The 21,247-nt window shown below is 44.8% G+C and overlaps 1 protein-coding gene across 10 annotated transcripts in view; it reads right to left on the bottom strand.

Annotated features, from left to right (window-relative positions):
* LOC137414235 (ecotropic viral integration site 5 protein homolog) overlaps positions 1-21,247 on the bottom strand; it is a 139,894-nt gene that overhangs the window by 73,871 nt on the left and 44,776 nt on the right. For all 10 annotated transcript variants that reach the window (XM_078774344.1, XM_078774347.1, XM_078774342.1 and 7 more), the window contains one exon: positions 20,417-20,491. In XM_078774344.1, the coding sequence (XP_078630470.1) occupies positions 20,417-20,491 (75 nt within the window). The remainder of the gene's footprint in view (positions 1-20,416; positions 20,492-21,247) is intronic.

Here is a 21,247-nt window from a genome sequence, read left to right on the forward strand (position 1 = left end):
ATTATCAGCAAAGTCATGGAATCCATCATTGCTTCAGATATGAAATCTTTCCTCTTCTCCAATGGCTTGATCTCTGATCATCAATTTGGTTTCAGACCTGGTCACTCTACTCTGGACATGCTGCTTCTGCTTTCTCAACAATGGATGGAGGTCCTCAACACCAAACAGGAAATTAGAGCCGTCTCCCTTGACATTTCACGTGCCTTCGATACGGTCTGGCACCCTGCTCTGCTCACCAAACTCTCCTCCTTTGGTATCCATGGAAATCTCCACGCATGGCTGGCGGACTTCCTCTCTGGTCGTAGTCAACGTGTGGCCCTGAATGGGTTTCTCTCATCTCCTCTTCCTGTTCAGGCTGGAGTTCCCCAAGGTAGTGTTCTGGGCCCTGTGCTTTTTCTGGTCTTCATCAATGATCTCTCTGACTCTCTTGAAAATCCTCTCTATCTCTTTGCTGACGACTCTACTCTCTGTCGCTCCATTCCTCATCCCTCAGATCGGCAGTCTGCAGCCTCCTCACTCTCTGCAGACCTGGACAAAATCACAGACTGGGCAAACAAATGGAACATGTCTTTCAATCCTGATAAATCTCACACTCTTACGATGTCTCTCCGAAAAGACCGACTGGAAAACCCTCCCATCCACTTTCTGAATAATCCTCTCCAAGAAGTTCTGTCACTCAAGCTTTTGGGTCTCACTATTTGCCATGATCTTTCCTGGGAAAACCACATTTCAAATCTGGCCTCCAAAGCCAGTCGCCGACTGGGCATCCTCCGTCGTGCGAAGTCCTTCCTTGGCACACCTGAGCTCCTCACCACATACAAGGCTTTCATCCGCAGCTCTATGGAATACTGCTCTCCCCTCTGGTCTGGTGCTCCTGCCTCACACCTAGCCCGTCTTCACGCTGTTGAAACCAAAGCGTTCAGAATCATTGGAATCTCCCGCGATGAAGCTAACTCCAAGGGCCTTTCACTCACTCACCGCAGGCAGGTTGGTGGTCTTTCCGTCTTCTACCGACTCCTCTCTGGCCTTGCCCCCCCAGCCCTCTCTGGGCTCTGTCCCCCAAATATTCCTACAGGTCGCACAAGATCTGCCTGCAACCCTCTTATGGTTAAACTGCCAAAATCAAGACTTTCTGCTCACCTTCACTCCTCTTTTCTCCCGCCTCTGGAACAAACTCCCTCACTCTCTTCAATCCCACTCCACCCTCCAGGTCTTTAAAACAGCTGTTCACCACCATCTCTTATCCTCCCCCATCCAAAACCTTGATCTTTTCTACCCCCGCTAATTTCGGTCCCCTTGTGTTTTATACCTCTCCCCCCCCCCCCGCCCCCCTCCCCCCCCCATGCCTCCTGCCCCCAAGCCCTCTCCCTCCCACACTTCTCCCTGCTCTCAAATGTTGTGGTTGTGTGCTTCCCCTTCTCTCACCATCTTGTCTTTCGCTCCCTCTTTTTGTATATTTTGTTTGTCTGGTCGAGTTGTTTGTGAAATAAATGTTAGCTCTTTCACAAGCCTCGATTCAGTATACAAAAAAAAACAAAAAAAACCTCAGGTTGTTTCACATGAGCATACTTTCAGTCGCTCTACACATTTGGCAGTTTCTTCCCAACCAAACACTGTATCTGTGGAGGAGTAAGACTATGAGGTATTGTTCTAGTTTTTTCCCCCGTACTGCATCACTGGAACAGTTTACCTGCATCTTGCTTTCCCCTCACTTTTTTTTTTTTTTTTTGTATTGAAGATCGAGGCTCATGGAAGAGCTAACATCAATTACAAAAAAAAACAAACGGACAAACAAAACATACAATAAAGGGAGCGTGAGACAAGATGGGGAGACAGAGGGAAGCACACAAGTACAACAGCAGAGAACAGGGACATCGGAAGATCTGTGGGAAGGAGAGGGCTTGGGGGGAGGAGGCATGGGAAGGCAGGTGGGGGGGAGGGGTGGGATGCTTTGGCATCATCCGCTTTGGCATGGAAGAAGGCCACCGGGGTGTCCCTCGGTAGCCTCAGCCATAGCCGTACGTGATGCCTCATTTGCACATTTAATTTGCGCAGAGTCCCTCTCCTTGCTATTCCCAGCACCAACCCATGTAAAAGTTTTGGCACCAGGTGATCCCTCAAAATGAACCCCTTTTGTTGTGGTTTCAGTGGGGCCCTACCAATGTTCTGTAGGCCGTTCACAAAGATCTTTCCATGAGACTCCCCCACTCCCTGGTGTTGGAATAAGACACCCAGGTACTTTAGATCTGCGTTCCGCAACCTTTTCAGCCCAGGACCCAATAAAAAACCCAGGCATCCAGTCGCGACCCATCGAACCCTCCCCCACTCCCCCCACCCCCACCGCCCACAAACCGTCACGGAAATATAGAGGGCGAATGACGTTAATATCTTGGTAAGGGTTCGGTTCATCATCTTTGTTCAGTAGTACAATTCGTAATTGAACAATAAAGTAAATTGACGACAATCATACCAAACACTGTCCTTATTTTGTACGGATCTCCACGACCATGAGAGAGAGAGCGAGAGACCACGCCCCCCTTGAGAATGAGCTGCGCCATGTATTACTTTATGAACCTACAAACCGCCAATGCAGTGAAATAGTTTTATGAAAAAAAAAATAAAAAAAATAAACACTCGCAATAATGTACATTTTCTTTTCTTTGGCTATCTTCTCCGCCACCAGGTAGCTGGCTGGCTATTAGTCAGGTTCACTATGTTAACAAATATAATTTCGTTCAAAATTTTGGTAGATGAGCAAAACTATACATTTTTGGAATATTCAGAGCATGAGGAATCCAAAAATTAATGTTTACATTTGCGTAGACACCTTTGCGAAAATGACACTCAGGACAGTGATGAAGATAGTCAGGTTCACTATGTTAACAAATATAATTTCTTTCAAAATTTGGGGATTAGCAAACCTGTACATTTTTGGAATCTTCAGAGCATGGAGAATCTGAAAATCAATGTTGGCATTTGCACAGACACCTGCATGGCCGCCATTTTGGATTTTGAAAATGGCCGCCATAAAATACATATTTTGCGCGATCTCAGCTTCTAGTCAACCTAGAGACTTAATTTAATATGCTAATCCTATGTTTTCTAGGTCAAGGAATCCAATAAAGGCCTCAAAATAGTGCTCAGGATTATAGAAAAGCAACAAACAAAGGTAATTGAAAACCATTGTCTTTATATTTGTGATATAACTGTATTACATAATACATGATATTGCAAGTCCTTTGAAGTTATAGGAAGTTATAGGTAGTATCAGATTGAACTATAAGTCCTATACACAGGATCTACGAGGTCTATACCGTTCATGAATATGCTTTTACAGATCATCATCACTGTCCTGAGTGTCATTTTCGCAAAGGTGTCTACGCAAATGTAAACATTAATTTTTGGATTCCTCATGCTCTGAATATTCCAAAAATGTATAGTTTTGCTAATCTACCAAAATTTTGAACGAAAAAACATAGTGAACCTGACTATTTGGTCAGTCCCTTCGATGGAAAAACAGCCAAACTCATTACTGACTTGCTGTTGTTCATCTCGCATTCTTTCCGGAGAAAAAACTCCCGCGACTTGTTGACATGATCTCCATGTTTCTTCTCGAGGTGCTGTTTCAGCTTTTGGGGCCTGAGGGACTCGTTGGCCAACACGTCAAGGCATATCACACACTGTGGTCGATGAACATTGTGCTTATCGATATACAAGGTGAACCCATAGTTCAGGAACACAGGCTGATACTTTCTAGCCATGGCGAGTACCTTACTCTCACAGCTCAATCTTTCGAATGAAAAGCAATGGACATTCGAGTGTCGGAAACTAAACGTATGATCTGACTGACCGGATACACTCGCGGTACATCGGTACAGCGCGGTAGAAGAGTCCACACTATAAAGTTTGTGTCGGCGTTCGTTTGATCTCTGTTCTGTTCAGTCGGGAGAAGTAAATCGTCGATAAAGTTTTTTTCCCGCGATTTCTGAAACGATTGTGCGACCCATTGAAATTCCTTCATGACCCAAACATTGGGTCGCAACCCATATAGTCCTTGAGCCAACCGGCCATTTTTTGAAGTGAATGCTCCGGCGGGGGGAGTAATTCTCATTATGATTTTCCATTAGACCAATGTCTCAAGTGTCAGAAAAGGTGTGATGGATATCTGAGAACGGTAGCTTAGTGCCCGGATGGACGCCATCTTTGAAACCACCCAGCTCGAAAATGCCCATTTGGTGGGGTACATTGTTGCACGTGTATCTGGACTTCTATACTAGCTATCGATGTGCGGTTGACGACTAAATATACGTCCGATGTGTACCGTCTAAATAAAAAATAATATGAAGCATTTTGTTTTAGATTAATTATTATAAAAATCAATTATCGAAAAAAAATCATATATTTTTCAATATTTTATTATTAGACTTGTACTTTTTTTAGTGAAACAACACTGGTATGATTTTCCAAATTATGCATTGTGCTACACCGTTTATCTGTCTATAAAAATAACTCAAAAACTAAAACATATCATCCACCACGAGTGTACACAAAAAATATATGAAAAGGCATGCACTTTCCACAAACCGAAACTATGTCAGTTGGAATTTCCCGCCGATAATTATCAACCCACAGAACCCAGTGCCGAAAGTGACGTCAGGCTATTCTATATCTATATTCTATATTCTATATCTCAGTCTGAGATTTGTTGCGGTGACCTGATTAATTTCTGAGGGGGGGGGGGGGGTGGGTGGCTTAAGAACTAAAAGTGAACATGTTAGATGGCGCCACATACAACTCTATTATAGAGTTGTATTGTGGCGCCATCTAACATGTTCACTGACTTGGATGAGTATGTCTATGTAAGCTGGCGAGCTTTTCGGATATCGGAGTAATCTAACGTCAGTCTTTTTGTTCTTTCAGCTGAGATGGCCGGTGTCGAGGCGAAACGGGCGAAGATTGAACCTGAGTCCGGAACGTGCATCCTGTGCAGCAAGAAGTCGCCACTCTCTGAACTAAGCAAGGCAGCGGGCAACAGTTCTTGGAAGACATTGTGTGACGCAGCCGCAGTTAGAAACTTTTATCCAATTCTAAAGCTAGTCCAAGAAGGCGCAGTTGAACTTCCTAATATTCCAATATTATACCATAGGGCTTGTAGATCAGACTTCACTCACAAAAACCACCTAGCTACTTTGACCAATGCAGCTAGAAGTTCTTCAGTTGATACTGGCGATGCGGTGCGACGGCGATCATCACGGGAAGAGACAGGATCAACTTCAACGGTCTACGATGATAAATGCATTTTTTGCCAGCGTGCTTCAAAATTCATAAAAGGCAGTCGTACCCGTGAAACAGTTGTCTTGGCTGTTGAACTTCGAGCAGATAAGACAATAAGAGATGCTGCGACAGCTCGCAATGATGAGAGAGTTTTGGCATTGACTACACGAGATATGGTTGCAGCTGAGGCTCACTACCACTTCTCCTGCTATAGAAACTACACACGGCCCCAAAAACCTCAAGTAGAAACTGACATTGAAGATAATATCGAGAAAAAAGAAATGATACGATGTATATTCAATTTCATTCGCACTGACTTGTTCTTGAACCCGAGGATTGTTCCAATAGTTGATGTTGCAACAGATATCCTGTCTTCAGATACATTTTCAGTTGATGTTCGTGACTCCATCAAGAAGAATCTGCAGCGCACATTACAAAGAGAGTTTGGAGAATCGCTCATCTTCTTCAATGTGAAACACCGTGTATACTTGATGCCCGATAATCTGACAAAGCGAGAGATTGCTGCAGAGTGCGTAAACCTGAAAGCAGAAGTGAAAGCATTTGAACGAACGGACGGTGAAAGTAACATTGTGCGTGCAGCTACTTCACTGCGACACCAGATCAAAGATGCTCATTACAATGAACGTTGGCCGCCTCAGCCAGCAGAACTCACTTCAGATTACGTGAAGATACCAGATTCTCTTCCTGTATTTCTGCATACTTTGATTTGCGGGAGTGGGGGTAGCTCTGTGCGTGCCGACACACTGGTATGGTCGATGGCTCAAGATATCATCAATGCTGTACACCGGGGTACCATCAGAACATCGAAGCATGTCCTACTTCCGTGGGTCATGAAAACGCTCACCGGTAATACAGAGGTCATCAGAATATTGAATCGACTCGGGCACGGATGTTCGTACACAGTTCTGGAAGAAATCGAGACAGCGCTATGCATAGACAAATTAGCAAGTGTGGAGAAAGATACAGTACCACTTCCGTCACATGTGCACCCTTCGGTCCCGACTGTATTAGCATTCGATAACATCGACAGGCTAGAGGAATCGCTGAGTGGTGGCGGAACATCGCATCGCGTCAACGGTATCATCGTCCAACCGAAGTCGCAGTCATGTTTGCCACCCCAACCTCCATCGGCAGTATCCAAAGCAGATAAGAAGCGATCTATCCCGTCATCCAGCGATTTAGTTCCAATATACAGCGGTGGGAAACGAGAGGGCCCACCTGCAATCAAGCCTGCAGATCTTTCTGACACTCTTGCAGGCGCAACATCCCTTGCGCAGCGCCGAAATCACGTATGGATTATGACTCGCATGCTGGAACCATGCGACCAGACAATCAGTTCGTGGACTGGTTTCAACATCATGACTAGAGATCGTGTTCAGGTGACAGAAGATGTAGTTGGCTACCTGCCGACTATAAACGCGCCTGCCACAGATATGGCAACAGTGCAAGAAATCCTCAGAGAAGCTCTGAACATCATGTCATCACTTCAGCTTGAGCGTATACCGGTGGTGCTAGACCAGGCACTATTTGCTAAGGCGACCGAAATAGCATGGAAAGATGTCGATCGATATGGAAGAATCGTGCTCATGATGGGGAACTTCCATACCATCTGTAACTTCATGTCGGGCATTGGGAAAATGTTTGGAGATGCAGGCCTTCGGGATGTAGCTGTTGAGTCAGGAGTAATCGCTGAAGGTTCCATCAACAGGGTTCTGGAAGGCAAGCAATACAACCGTGCTGTGCGACTCCACAAGTTGATGTACGAGGCACTAATGTGCATCATTTGGAAGGGCTTCCAGGTGTGGATAGAAAGCAATCATCCTGACAAGGAACCCCAGATTCGAAGCACTGACCTCAAAATTCGCAGCATCAAGGAGGATGTTTGCCACGAGACTCTCGCTGCTGCTCTCGATGATGATTCATGTGTACAGAGCTTTGACATGTTCGCGAAATACCTACATTTTCTGCGAACCAAACATGGAGACCTGGCTCGCTTCTGGATGATGTATATTGATATGGTAGAGACCCTGCTGGGGTTGATTCGTGCGGATAGAGAAGGCGACTGGATGCTTCACTTGGCTTGTGTCAGAAGAGTGATCCCTTGGTGTTTCGCAATGAACAAGGTGAACTATGCTAGATATCTACCAGTGTACTATGCACAGATGACGCAACTCCACGAAACATGCCCCGAGTTGTACAGGCATTTCAATCAAGGCTACTTCTCCGTACAGCTTAGACCAGGGAATCCATTTGCCAGAATCGCTGTTGATCAGACAACAGAAGAAACAGTAAACAAAGATACGCAAACAGCTGGAGGAACACGAGGTTTTAGTCTTCGACAAGGGGCTGTGTCACGATACTATCTAACTGCAGAAAATCGGGCTACTGCACTGAGGCAACTACGAGAAACTATCCTTGTGAATGGCAGCGACACATCTCACGCCAAGCACCCTGACTTGTCTACTTCTCGCATCAAACGTGATGAGTCTGGCGTCACAGCTATCTGTGATCTACTGGAAAATGACTGGACCAATCCATTCGCCGATGATCCGTCATGTCTTCTCAGTATATCTACCGGAGCGGCTGCGAGGGAGGACGTTTCTAATGACCTACTCAACACCCTGCAAAAGGGGGAAGCGGCGTATCAAAGCTTCCAGAAACGTCTTGAAGAGGGAAAAGGCTTTCATGACACATTGAACAAGCTAAACTTGAAGACCTTTGGTAAGATCAAGCAGAAAGTTGTGAAGGGCACAAACAAGGAGATCGTCCTGAGAGCTGACAGACAACTGTTTGCCACCATGATACTCATCGCCAAGACAAGGAACCTCGACATGCAACTTGTCCTTTGTCACCCACTAGGGCCGTTACCATGGTCTTTGGCAAACGTTGATGGGTCAATGAAAAAAACGAACAAAGCTGCACTTGCGAAACACATGGAAGTTCTTGTGGAACCAGCCGAGAACGTTGACAAGCGAAGTGCAACAATAATTGATGCGATGGCTCTCATACAAAAGATGCATGGCGAGAACGACACGTTCGAAGAACTATCTGACCGCATCCTTGCTGCAGCGCTTCACGCTGGTCAAGGCAGTGAGCGCATCGATGTTGTCTTTGACACATACACAGAAGAATCAATCAAAGCAGCTGAGCGTGTGAACCGCGGTTCAAATGAAGGCATCAGTTTCAGCGAGATCAGACCCGCACACAAAATCATGAACTGGCGGCGTCTCCTTGCTTGCAGCCAGACAAAGGAGAAACTGGTTGTGTTTCTGGCGGAGTCGTGGAAACATGAAACAAATCGCGAAAAGCTAGGCAACAGAACACTGTATGTCACCTGTGGTGAAAAATGTCTGGTACTGACCCGCGATAGGTGGAAGTTGGTGCAAGCACTCGAATGTAGCCATGAGGAAGCAGACACGCGTATGTTTCTCCACGCAAAGCACGCCGCTACCCACTACAAGACGATCATCTTAGTGGCAGATGACACCGACGTTCTGATCATCAGTCTTCATCTCAGCAGAACCATCGATAGTCAGCTCTTCGTCAGACGAGGAACAAAGGTTCGAGTCAGAATGATCGACGTTGGAAAGTTGGCTGCGGTATTGGGGTCTGGAGTTTGCAGTGCATTGCCAGGGCTTCATGCATGGAGCGGGTGTGACACTGTGAGTGCTCTGGCTAGCCAAGGAAAGATAAAGGCTTTGAAGCTTGTGCAAGCGAATGAGCTGTATCTTCAAGCATTCACAGATCTGGGATCTTCGTGGAATGTACCAACAGACGTCTTCAATAGCATTCAGGCCTTCACGTGTCAGCTGTACGCCAAGAACACGAAGATCGTCGGTGTTAATTCGCTCCGTTATCACATGTTCTGTGCAAAGAAGGGCCAGATCGAATCTGGACAATTGCCGCCTTGTGAAGACTCCTTGATGCAGCATACGCTTAGGGCCAACTATCAGGCGGCTATCTGGCGACGCAGCCTTGAAAACCTACCAGACGTCCCAACACCATCAGCAGGACATGGTTGGGAACTCGATGATGGCGGTTCGCTCACAATCCGATGGATGGCGGGTCTACCAGCTCCAGATGTCGTCTTGAATCTCATCTCATGCACATGCAGAAGGACGTGTCGACCGTCAGATTGCTCCTGCATACTGAATGGGTTGAAGTGCACTGTTGTGTGTAAGCTGCAGGGATGCTCCAACATGGTGCAGGATGATGCCATCGTGGCTCAGGATGCCAATGACTCTGATGGCGACTCTGATGATTAACTTTGTGTGCACTGTATATTGTATAGCATATGTTGTTCTCTATTATAATGCAGGCCAAATTGCCTGAAAATCTTTATAGACAGATAAACGGTTTAGCAAAATGTATAATTTGGAAGATCATACCGGTGTTATTTGACTAAAACATGACATGTTCAATGATACCTCCGCTTGCTTATTAGGAATATACATCGTATGGTGTTAAAATCAGCTCCATACGTCTTTCCAAACTCTAGTAATGAATATAATTAATATAATTGGCGGCCATTTTGAAATCCAAGATGGCCACCAAAGTGCAGATTTCCTATGTAACAATTTCCGCCTGCTTATTAGATATCGTATGGTGTTAAAATCCTCTCCGTACGACATTCCTAACTTGCGTTATCGTCAGAATAGATAATGCCAGCGGCGGCCTAAGTCATTTTATGCCTCTTTACATTTATTTGTTGTAAACTCGTGGTGGATGATATGTTTTAGTTTTTGAGTTATTTTTATAGACAGATAAACGGTGTAGCACAATGCATAATTTGGAAAATCATACCAGTGTTGTTTCACTAAAAAAAGTACAAGTCTAATAATAAAATATTGAAAAATATATGATTTTTTTTCGATAATTGATTTTTATAATAATTAATCTAAAACAAAATGCTTCATATTATTTTTTATTTAGACGGTACACATCGGACGTATATTTAGTCGTCAACCGCACATCGATAGCTAGTATAGAAGTCCAGATACACGTGCAACAATGTACCCCACCAAATGGGCATTTTCGAGCTGGGTGGTTTCAAAGATGGCGTCCATCCGGGCACTAAGCTACCGTTCTCAGATGTCCATCACACCTTTTCTGACACTTGAGACATTGGTCTAATGGAAAATCATAATGAGAATTACTCCCCCCGCCGGAGCATTACTTTTGGTCTGGCTCAAGGACTAATAGGTTGCGGAACGTCACTTTAGATGACCCACTGCATCCACGGCTGCAAGGTTACGCGCCCCGAAGTGGAACTCTTCCGTGGCGTCCACCACGAAGCGCTTGGCCTTGCCATCTACGACAATAGACAATGTAGCAGACTTCTCAACATTCAATTCCAGACCAGCTTCAACCAGACATTCCTGTGCCACATCTAATGACCTTTGAAGCCAGGGTGATGTCCTTCCACATACTATCAGGTCATCGGCAAATGCCAGTGCTAGTACCAGTTTTTTTTTTTTTTTTTTTTGTATACTGAATCGAGGCTCGTGAAAGAGCTAACATTTATTTCACAAACAAATCAACCAGACAAACAAAATATACAAAAAGAGGGAGCGGAAGACAAGATGGAGAGAGAAGGGGAAGCACACAACCACAACATTTGAGAGCAGGGAGAAGTGTGGGAGGGAGAGGGCTTGGGGGCAGGAGGCGTGGGAAGGGGAGGGGGGGGGGGGGGAAGAGGTATAAAACACAAGGGGACCGAAATTAGCAGGGGTAGAAAAGATCAAGGTTTTGGATGGGGGAGGATAAGAGATGGTGGTGAACAGCTGTTTTAAAGACCTGGAGGGTGGAGTGGGATTGAAGAGAGTGAGGGAGTTTGTTCCAGAGGCAGGAGAAAAGAGGAATGAAGGAGTGAAGGTGAGCAGAAAGTCTTGATTTTGGCAGTTTAACCATAAGAGGGTTGCAGGCAGATCTTGTGCGACCTGTAGGAATATTTGAGGGACAGAGCCCAGAGCGGGCTGGGGGGGCAAGGCCAGAGAGGAGTCGGTAGAAGACGGAAAGACCACCAACCTGCCTGCGGTGAGTGAGTGAAAGGCCCTTGGAGTTAGCTTCATCGCGGGAGATTCCAATGATTCTGAACGCTTTGGTTTCAACAGCGTGAAGACGGGCTAGGTGTGAGGCAGGAGCACCAGACCAGAGGGGAGAGCAGTATTCCATAGAGCTGCGGATGAAAGCCTTGTATGTGGTGAGGAGCTCAGGTGTGCCAAGGAAGGACTTCGCACGACGGAGGATGCCCAGTCGGCGACTGGCTTTGGAGGCCAGATTTGAAATGTAGTTTTCCCAGGAAAGATCATGGCAAATAGTGAGACCCAAAAGCTTGAGTGACAGAACTTCTTGGAGAGGATTATTCAGAAAGTGGATGGGAGGGTTTTCCAGTCGGTCTTTTCGGAGAGACATCGTAAGAGTGTGAGATTTATCAGGATTGAAAGACATGTTCCATTTGTTTGCCCAGTCTGTGATTTTGTCCAGGTCTGCAGAGAGTGAGGAGGCTGCAGACTGCCGATCTGAGGGATGAGGAATGGAGCGACAGAGAGTAGAGTCGTCAGCAAAGAGAAAGAGAGGATTTTCAAGAGTCAGAGAGATCATTGATGAAGACCAGAAAAAGCACAGGGCCCAGAACACTACCTTGGGGAACTCCAGCCTGAACAGGAAGAGGAGATGAGAGAAACCCATTCAGGGCCACACGTTGACTACGACCAGAGAGGAAGTACGCCAGCCATGCGTGGAGATTTCCATGGATACCAAAGGAGGAGAGTTTGGTGAGCAGAGCAGGGTGCCAGACCGTATCGAAGGCACGTGAAATGTCAAGGGAGACGGCTCTAATTTCCTGTTTGGCGTTGAGGACCTCCATCCATTGTTGAGAAAGCAGAAGCAGCATGTCCAGAGTAGAGTGACCAGGTCTGAAACCAAATTGATGATCAGAGATCAAGCCATTGGAGAAGAGGAAAGATTTCATATCTGAAGCAATGATGGATTCCATGACTTTGCTGATAATTGGGAGAAGGCTGATTGGTCTGTAGTTGCTGGGATCTGTTTTGCACCTTTTTTGTGCAAAGCGGTGATGTTGCTGATTTCCAAGCAGATGGCAGATGACCTTGAGCAAAAGAGAGGGTGAAGAGAACAGAAAGAGGGAGTGAAAGAGCGGAAGAACATGATTTTAGGACCCGTGGGCTGATGCCGTCATGACCAGTTGCAGAATCAGAATCGAGGGTTGACAGAAACTTTTCCACCTTGTCAGGAGGAAAGGACACAGAGTCCAGGAGCAGCTGGGTACGACTGGGTACGGTGGGAACAGAGAGGGATGGGTTTGGGACACAAGATTTAGAGGCAAACACAGAGTTGAGGCATTCAGCTTTTTCACGTGCGGAGTCAGCCGTTAAGCCGTTTGAGGTGAGGGAGGGGATGGAGTGGAAACAAACACCAGAAACAGATTTGACCAGACACCACCAGGATTTGGAAGAGGGAGACAGATAAGAGAGTTCGGTCTTGAGAATGGTGAGATATTGTTTCCTGGCTCTCCTGAGGGTGGACACACACTTGTTTCGGGCTTTGTGAAAGGAAATGAGATTTCCTTCCGTTGGATTTGCTTTCCAGGAGACGAAAGCAAGTTGTTTCAGGGCAACAGCCTCACCACAAGATTCCGTGTACCATGGACGGGAGGAAGGGTATGACAACTGAAGACGAGATGGGATAAATCTGTGCATGAGAGAGAGCAATTTACTTTGAAAGAATTCCCAGGATGAGTTGATGTCAGAGGCGGTAGAGATGGGAGACCAGTCCAGATGATTGATGGCTGCTTGAAGACCGTGCCAGTTGGCCTGAGTGAAATGCCAGACTCGTCGACGCTGAGGAGGCTCTCTGAGAATGGTCAGAGAGATGTCCACTTTGACAAGCACATGATCAGATGAGCCGATTGGAGCAGAAGAAGAGCAGCAGACATTTTCAGGGAAGTTTGTCATAACCAAATCCAGAAGAGAAGATGCTCCGTTGACTGAGATCCGGGTCGGGAAATTGACAGATTGTGTCGGTCCTAGTGAGTCGCAGAAGTCCTTTGCTGAAGAGCCATGGCTGGTGAGAGAGGTACCCACACCCAGCCAACTGGCATGGTGACAATTGAAATCACCACATATGAGGAAGAGAGAGTTGGGATGGGTAGATAGAAGTTGGTCCATATTATCAGACAGCGAGATGTAGATGGAGTCATCGCTGTTTGGTGGACGGTACAACACACATATGAACAAAAGGTGGGAGCGAAGGGGAAGCCGTAGCCAAAGGTATTCCTGGGGGTGAGGTGGAGAGAGGGCAGTGGAGGGCGAGTGAGGAAGAGAGTTTTTTATAAAGATAGCAACCCCACCTCCAGGACGAGGCTCAGGTCTATCATACCGGAGGAGGGAGTAACCTGGGAGAGATACCAAGGCATCAGAGACATCATGAAGGAGGAAAGTTTCTGTTAAGCAGATCACATCTGGTTTGTCAGAAGTAACCTGTATGGAGATATCAGTCAAGTTTGAGCGAAGGCCCCGGATGTTTGAGGTCCATACCGTTAATGAAGAGGAAGGGGGAGCATCGGGTCCAGAACCGGGGGGGGAAGGGTAGGGTAAGATGTGGAAGAGGAGGAAGAGGCAGGGAGAGCTGTTCAAGGTGTGTCAGAGATTTCAGAGATTTCAGAATAGTTTGGAGGAAGGGAAGAATGGGGCGGACAAAAGGTTTGATGGAGATTGGGTGAGGCACAGTGAGGTGTTATTTGAGGAGGGGGAATAGCGGGGCAGAAGGTTGGGTGAGATGAAGGTGAAAGTTGGAAGGGGGAAGAAGCAGGGAGGTTGCTTTGAGGAGGGGTGAGAGGGGAGTCTAGGAGGGGAGGAGCGAGGGAGAGTCTCGGAGGGGAGGGGTGTGGGGGGAGTTTAGGAGGGAGGGGAGGGAAGGGGCAAGGGGGGAGATTTGAAAGGGATGGGTGATGGGGAGGATTTGGAGGGGAGGGGTGAGATTGGATTTTGAAAAGTGTACGATTCATGGGAAACGAACATTTTTTGCAAAATGAGTTTGAGACCTTCGAGTCAAAAATACGTTTGAGGACACTGGAGGAGGGGTGGAGTTCTGGATAGTTTAGGGAATGTAGAAAGGAGGAACTGTAAGAGATGGTATTATATATATTTTTTGGAATGAATAGATTTGGTGAGCAAGACAAAAGCATCCTTTTGTAGGAAAAGAAGAAAAGGGTGTTATAATATATGAGAGAAAATAGTTGTTCAGGGGAGAGATAATACATTTCTAACCACGTGATCGCGTGATCGCGAACGAAGAACGAACAAACAAAAAAGAACAACAAAATAAACGAATAAGACCTGGGCAGGAAATATTTTTTGGGGTTTTTTTTTTTTTTGAGTAGAGATATTAAACAAGGAGGTATGGGGTGAACGACTGGGACGAAACAGAGAACGAAAATAATTGCAGCGCATTCGACGAATCGCTGCGAGAAAAACAAAACCACAAGGTCGGAGACGGTACGGTAGCCAAGCCTACGAGTACTAGGCCTCAGAATACTCGATACGCATTAACCGACGATTGTGTATACATGTACGAAAAATTAGCACCGAAAATTTTCCAAAAGATACGCTGTAGGTACATACACCGAAAGATAGATACAGTCTCGACAAAAACACAATTGAGAAAGATCACTTAGCTTCGAAAGCGTGAGCGCATGGAACAGCTTCGAAAAGACGTGACCTCGCCAAGTCTTGATGTTGATCCCAATCGCACCCCCATTCCCTCTTGGATGTTCCTAAGGGATGTGCTAGAACTTCCAGGAAAGAAGTCGGTATTTCCAAAAAAAAAAAAAAAGTGGATCTGGGGTGAATTAACGGGGGTAGAAGAGATCAAGGTTTTGGATGGGGGAAGATAAGAGATGGTGGTGAACAGTTGTTTTAAAGACCTGGAGGGAGGAGTGGGATTGAAGAGAGTGAGGGAGTTTGTTCCAGAGGCAGGAGAAAAGAGGCATGAAGGAGTGAAGGTGAGCAAAGAGTCTTGATTTTGGCAGTTTAACCATAAGAGGGTTGTTGGCAGATCTAGTGCGACCTGTAGGAATATTTGGGGGACAGAGAACAGACAGAGCTGGGGGGGCTAGGCCGGATAGGAGTCGGTATAAGACAGAAAGCCCACCTTCCTGCCTGCGGTGAGTGAGTGAAAGGCCCTCAGAGTCAGCTTCATCGCGGGAGATTCCAATGATTCTGAAAGCTTTGGTTTCAACAGCGTGAAGACGAGCTAGGTGTGAGGCAGGAGCACCAGCCCAGAGGGGAGAACAGTATTCCATTGAGCTGCAGATGCAAGCCTTGTATGTGGTGAGGAGCTCAGGTGTGCGAAGGAAGGACTTCGCACGACGGAGGATGCCCAGTCGGCGACTGGCTTTGGAGGCCAGCTTGGAAATGTGGTTTTCCTAAGAAAGATCAAGGCAGATAGTGAGACCCAAAAGCTTGAGTGACAGAACTTCTTGGAGAGGATTGTTCAGAAAGTGGATGGGAGGGTTGTCCAGTCGGTCTTTTCTGAGAGACATCGTGAGAGTGTGAGATTTGTCAGGATTGAAAGACATGTTGCACTTGTTTGACCAGTCTGTGATTTTGTTCAGGTCTGCAGAGAGTGAGGAGGCTGCAGACTGCCGATCTGAGGGATGAGGAATGGAGCAGCAGAGAGTGGAGTCATCAGCAAAGAGATAGAGAGGATTCTCAAGAGAGGCAGAGAGATCATTGATGAAGACCAGAAAAAATTGATGAAGCATTGATGAAGACCAGAACTCCCAACTTACCTCAATTCAAGAGGGATGTCAATAGATTCATCCTTTCTGTGTGATATATATTCTTTCCTTTAAGGAGCCCCCACCTTGAGTGGCCTTAAAGGCTTTGTGGTGGGTGATATCTCATTAAAAAAAAATTGATGGATTTCCCGCACTCTTTTTAAAATCTCAGAACCGCCTTGCAGAGTCAGGATTGCTTCTGTTTCTGTCAAATATTTTGCAATTTCAAAGAGATAAGAGATTGCAAAAAGATTGCTTCTGTCAAATAGGCAAAAATGTTTCGCAGTTCCAACATGCCAATCCCCACTTCATTAATACCTTGAAATAGACTCAATCTAGGTCCATCATACAGTGGGAATTTTTAAAACAGATGGTTCGCAGCTTATGGTTTCCTACAAGTATCACGGGTCCCAGTAGAGTGACACCGTATCATATGGAGGTATGAATTAAGATGACAGAGCAGGAGGTATGACAGCCTTTTTTAAATATATAAATTAATAAATGCACTTAGTTGTAAGAATCACTGAGTTCTTATAATTTTGATATTTCACTCCAGATTTCGGCAATTATTTAGTCCTCGTGATCCGATCCTCAAACCTGAACATAGATTTCGATTATATACTTCAATTAGTTCGAGACAGTAGATCATGTTTCCAAGGCAAGGCATGTTTCCAAGGCAAGGAAAAGGCCGAAACAAAATGGTGACAAAGACCCTTGCCAGAGGATGTTGAGCTGACCAAGGATAAAGTGTTTCATGAAGGTAAGCCATTATTTCTCTTCAAAAGGGGTGTTTATCTTTATCCAAACATCCAATTTTCATTCATTAACTCCTTTAGGGGTCCCTTCGTATGCATGCAAAGTTTTGGGCCGCTAGGTTTCATGGTTTTGGAGTTATGGAGGAGACACGCTGACTAACGGACACACATTGCCTTTTATTATTGTTATAGAAAACGTTATAGCTGAGGACCTGTAGAAAATGATGCCTTGTACAAATGAATAAAAGGCGTTTTCTGTGGAATCCTACATCAAAACTCAAAGAAAGTTCAAGAGAAGAATGAACTGCAGACACACCCCAGGAAAAGAGAGAATATTCAAATGGACGAAGACATTTTGAGAGCAATGAACTGTGCACAATTTAAACTTTAAAATCAACAGACAGACTAACTCATTCTGGATGCGATTTGCTGAAAACTCCTGAGGTCACTGAGAGGGTCCAGGTCGGCCGGAAACAGTCCAAAAAAAGTAGCTTCGCCACCGCGGTCAATAAATCTGACTGATAGTGTCAAGTCTCAGGACGATTCTCCATGATGACATTAAACTTTATCCATACAGGATACAAATCAAACACAAACTCACTGACCCAGACCAAAACAAGCATCTTGAAATGGCTTGGTGGTTTGTGGAGAAAATTAAGGAAGAACATGGCCTCCCCGTCATGAGTCATTGGGGGGCAGAGTCTAATCTCTCACTGAGAATGTTCGGATGATGTCGGCGGTCGTGAGGTGGGATTTACGTGCCGATCTGAACATGCTGTTTGTCGGCCCTGGCAGCGTGGTTGGCTAATGGAGCCCATTGCCTGACCGGCTGCATTTTATAAGAACAAAGGGAAAATTACAGGAGGCCAATTACACACTGGGGTTCATTAATCTTACGCCTTAGAACTAGTTAACACAAAAACTACGCCCCTTAGGGCGACATGCAAACACTCTTAACCTGCACGTTTACCCAGCTTATGTACATCAAAATGAGCTTTCTACGTGTCACACGGTCCATGCTAAACTATACATTCCTGACTTCAAAGGCATTTCATCTCCTACCCCCACAAAAGTAACAGTATGTATGGTTGATGCCCGGCTTCCTTCTTGTGAATACGGTGCAGTAATTGGTCTTTATTTTGATTACCGAAACAACCATGATTGCGACGAATCAATGCAGGTCAAAAGAAGACAACCTCTGAAGATATTATGATGGTAACTCATGAAAGCAGCAAGTAAGCCCTGAATCATCAGAAGTCTCACGTTTTATCAATCAAAATCACTACAAGGTTGGCTCGCTTAATTGAATGCTACGATGGCGTTATACGAGCCAAAATACTTAACTCAATTTCCTCGAGAGATGGAGATGCATAGACTTAATACGCTCAGTCTCATCAAAGTGAGACGTACTGGACGCAGAAAGTTTGCATCGGAGGAACTAGCATTATATATTCCAGGAGAGAGGATGATATTCAGAGTGATGGAGTGGAAGTGATGTTACACAAGGCTGCTGTATGGTGCCATTTTGTATGGAGAACTGTGATTGAAAGACAACTATGTCCATCTTCAGTCGGCCAATTGCAAAGTTCCTCAGATTCAGTTTTACGTCACGACAATTTAAAAAGAAGGTCATGTCAAGGAATAATTATAGACACAACTTTCGGATTTGTGGAATTTAGTATTCCTAATCATGGCATTTTCATTCAAATGGACGGTCTAAATGATCAAGTTGGATGTGACTGAGAAAGATGAGTATATTAATGAACATCACGGTATAGGATGAGGAATGACAACAGTAAGCATTTTACTCAATTTTGTGCATGTACATCCTATCAGTGTGAGGACTTTGTTCCAACATTAGGATATTCTTAAATGTACTTGGATACAACTTGATCAAAAGACAAAGTCCCAATTGATCATAATAGCTGTATGGAATCATTAGAAATCATCACCACGTTGTGTGAAGACGTTCAAATGTTCAGTCAGACCACAGGCAAAGTTTAGAGTGAAATTCAAGAAAGTACTGATGACAAAGCAGCGTTAAAACACATGGCATTGGAAAGCTAAATAATCAAGTGATACAAAAACAACGTTAAAGCAAAGTGAACAAGAACAGAAACCTTCGACGTTGTGACGTCGACCGATATGCCTCCGCCCACATTATTACATTTGTGCCTTACATTTGTGCCATTACATTATACATACTTGTACCAAGTTTGATTCAAATTCCTTCAGCTGTTCTCAAATATCACATTTTTACCTGACATAACCTTTGACCTTTGATGACGAAATCTAATCAGTTCATCTTTTCATCATAATAAGTACTTATGCCAAGTTTGGTCAAAATCCCATCACTCGTTCATAAGTTAGCACAGTAACAGAATTTTTACCAAATGTGACCTCTGACCTCGTGACCCAAAAATCAAATCAGTTCATCTTTACCTCATAATACACACTCGTCCCAAGATTGACTTAGATCCTTTCAGCTGTTCTCAATTTATCACGGTAATGATAACCTATCATGGACAGACGGACGGACAACCCGAAAACATAATACCTCCTGCAACTTTGGCGGCGGAGGCATAAAAACATTTTGGAAGTGTTAATGGAGGACAATGATGACAATACAAATTGCTGGGAGGAACTGGAGAGTTAATTGAATACGATACCCCATGCAGTGTTCAAGTACTGCATATTATACAGTGTAACATGGTATTTCAAAAGGTTGTGGACGAGTTATGACTAAACTAGGTAGACGAATTGGTTAGGCGACGAGTATAAGCTGATTAGATTTCGGTTCAGGTCTGAATCCAGATCCGGCCTATCAGTGGGATACAAAACGTAAACTGTTCAGCCTGGCGGAGGCATGCGCTCTATTGAGTCCCGTTCTAGTTCTGAATGTTATGCCCATACTAAAGGAGGTAATGTTTTTTTTTTAGTTTGTAGAAATCTTTGACAGGGATGCATTCTCTCACCCTTATTGTTCAGGTATAGCCAACAGTGCTGCAGCCTTGGAATTCAATGATTTTGGAGAGCTATCAGATTCTGAACCATCAGAAAATATATATATTTAAATATAATGCGAAACACAGGAAAACTGTTATTACAGGTAACTGGGTTATTGTGTTTGAAGTTTACCTGAAGAATATCTAGGTATTGGCAGTCTCAACATCTCAACCATCTTACCATTGTACATTAAATTTGGCAGTGAAGATAATACAATAATCATTGTGTTTTTTTAATCATCAGACAATAATCATTTCAGATTTGCATGGAGGAATTAGTTTAGGTATGGCAAGCATTAAAGAAATGTCTAACATATTTGGAACAGACATCAACTGATATTACATCAAAAACCGCACCCATGTCCAAAGGAAGCAGTTCAGTTTGGCATTTTTTAACATGCAAAACATTCTAAAAAACATGTCTTCACTTTCACATTATGGGGTATTATGTGTAGATCAGTGACAAAAAATATCTCAATTTAATCCATTTTAAATTCAGGCTGCAACACAACAAAATGTGAAAAAGTCAAGGTGTGTGAATACTTTGAATCGAGACAAACCTGCATGAGGAGAAGGCCGGCAATGAAAGCAGTGCCCTGGCAATACCCAACCTCACGGTCCACCAACGAGTAGGCCTGCAAGAAAAATCAAATCTGGCACTCAGGATTCAAAATAAGGGTGAGAGAGAGTGAGAGAGGGGGAGAGGGGGAGAGGGCCTTTTGTCCCATACACAACGGGCAGTGTGACGATCGTTGAAGACCATGTGATAACAATATGTTGATTCAAATGTTTGTAGGAGAATGAAACAACATTATGATCGATTCCTTGAAACCAAATGACCATGGGGACTCTAAATACATCTTTAAGTACCAGGATACTATGGTAATTGAGCCCAATAAATTTTCATCTAACCTTTAGATATTATTACCTTTATTACCGATATTCTTACCGAGGTCGGCAAATTGAGTACCAGTTCACTGGTAATTCCCTGTGTGTCGCAAGAGTCGACTAACAGGGTTGGTGGCAGGAAGGGCATCCGGCCGTAAAACATTGCTTCAAAAAGGGGACCATGGTGCCCGAAAAAGGCCAACCCCTGCTTTGCAGGGAAAAATGGCCTCTAAAGGTGGTTCTTCTTCTTTAGATATTATTACCCCGGTAATTATTACGTGGCGTCAGGAAGGGCATCCGGCCATAAAAAACATTGCCTCAAACAGGGAACCATGATTGTCATGGGGCCCGCAAGGCTAACCCCCGCTCTAGCGGGGAAAATGGCCTTAAAACGATCATTCATTCATTCATATATTCATATTCTTTAGATATTATTACCCCACCCCTGGTGTTGGCTTAGCGGTTAGGGTGCCGGCTTGGGTTCCTAGGATCCTGGGTTTGAA

This window comes from Myxine glutinosa, chromosome 3, assembly GCF_964187855.1.
Source record: "Myxine glutinosa chromosome 3, kmMyxGlut1.1, whole genome shotgun sequence".
Lineage (NCBI taxonomy): Eukaryota > Metazoa > Chordata > Myxini > Myxiniformes > Myxinidae > Myxine > Myxine glutinosa.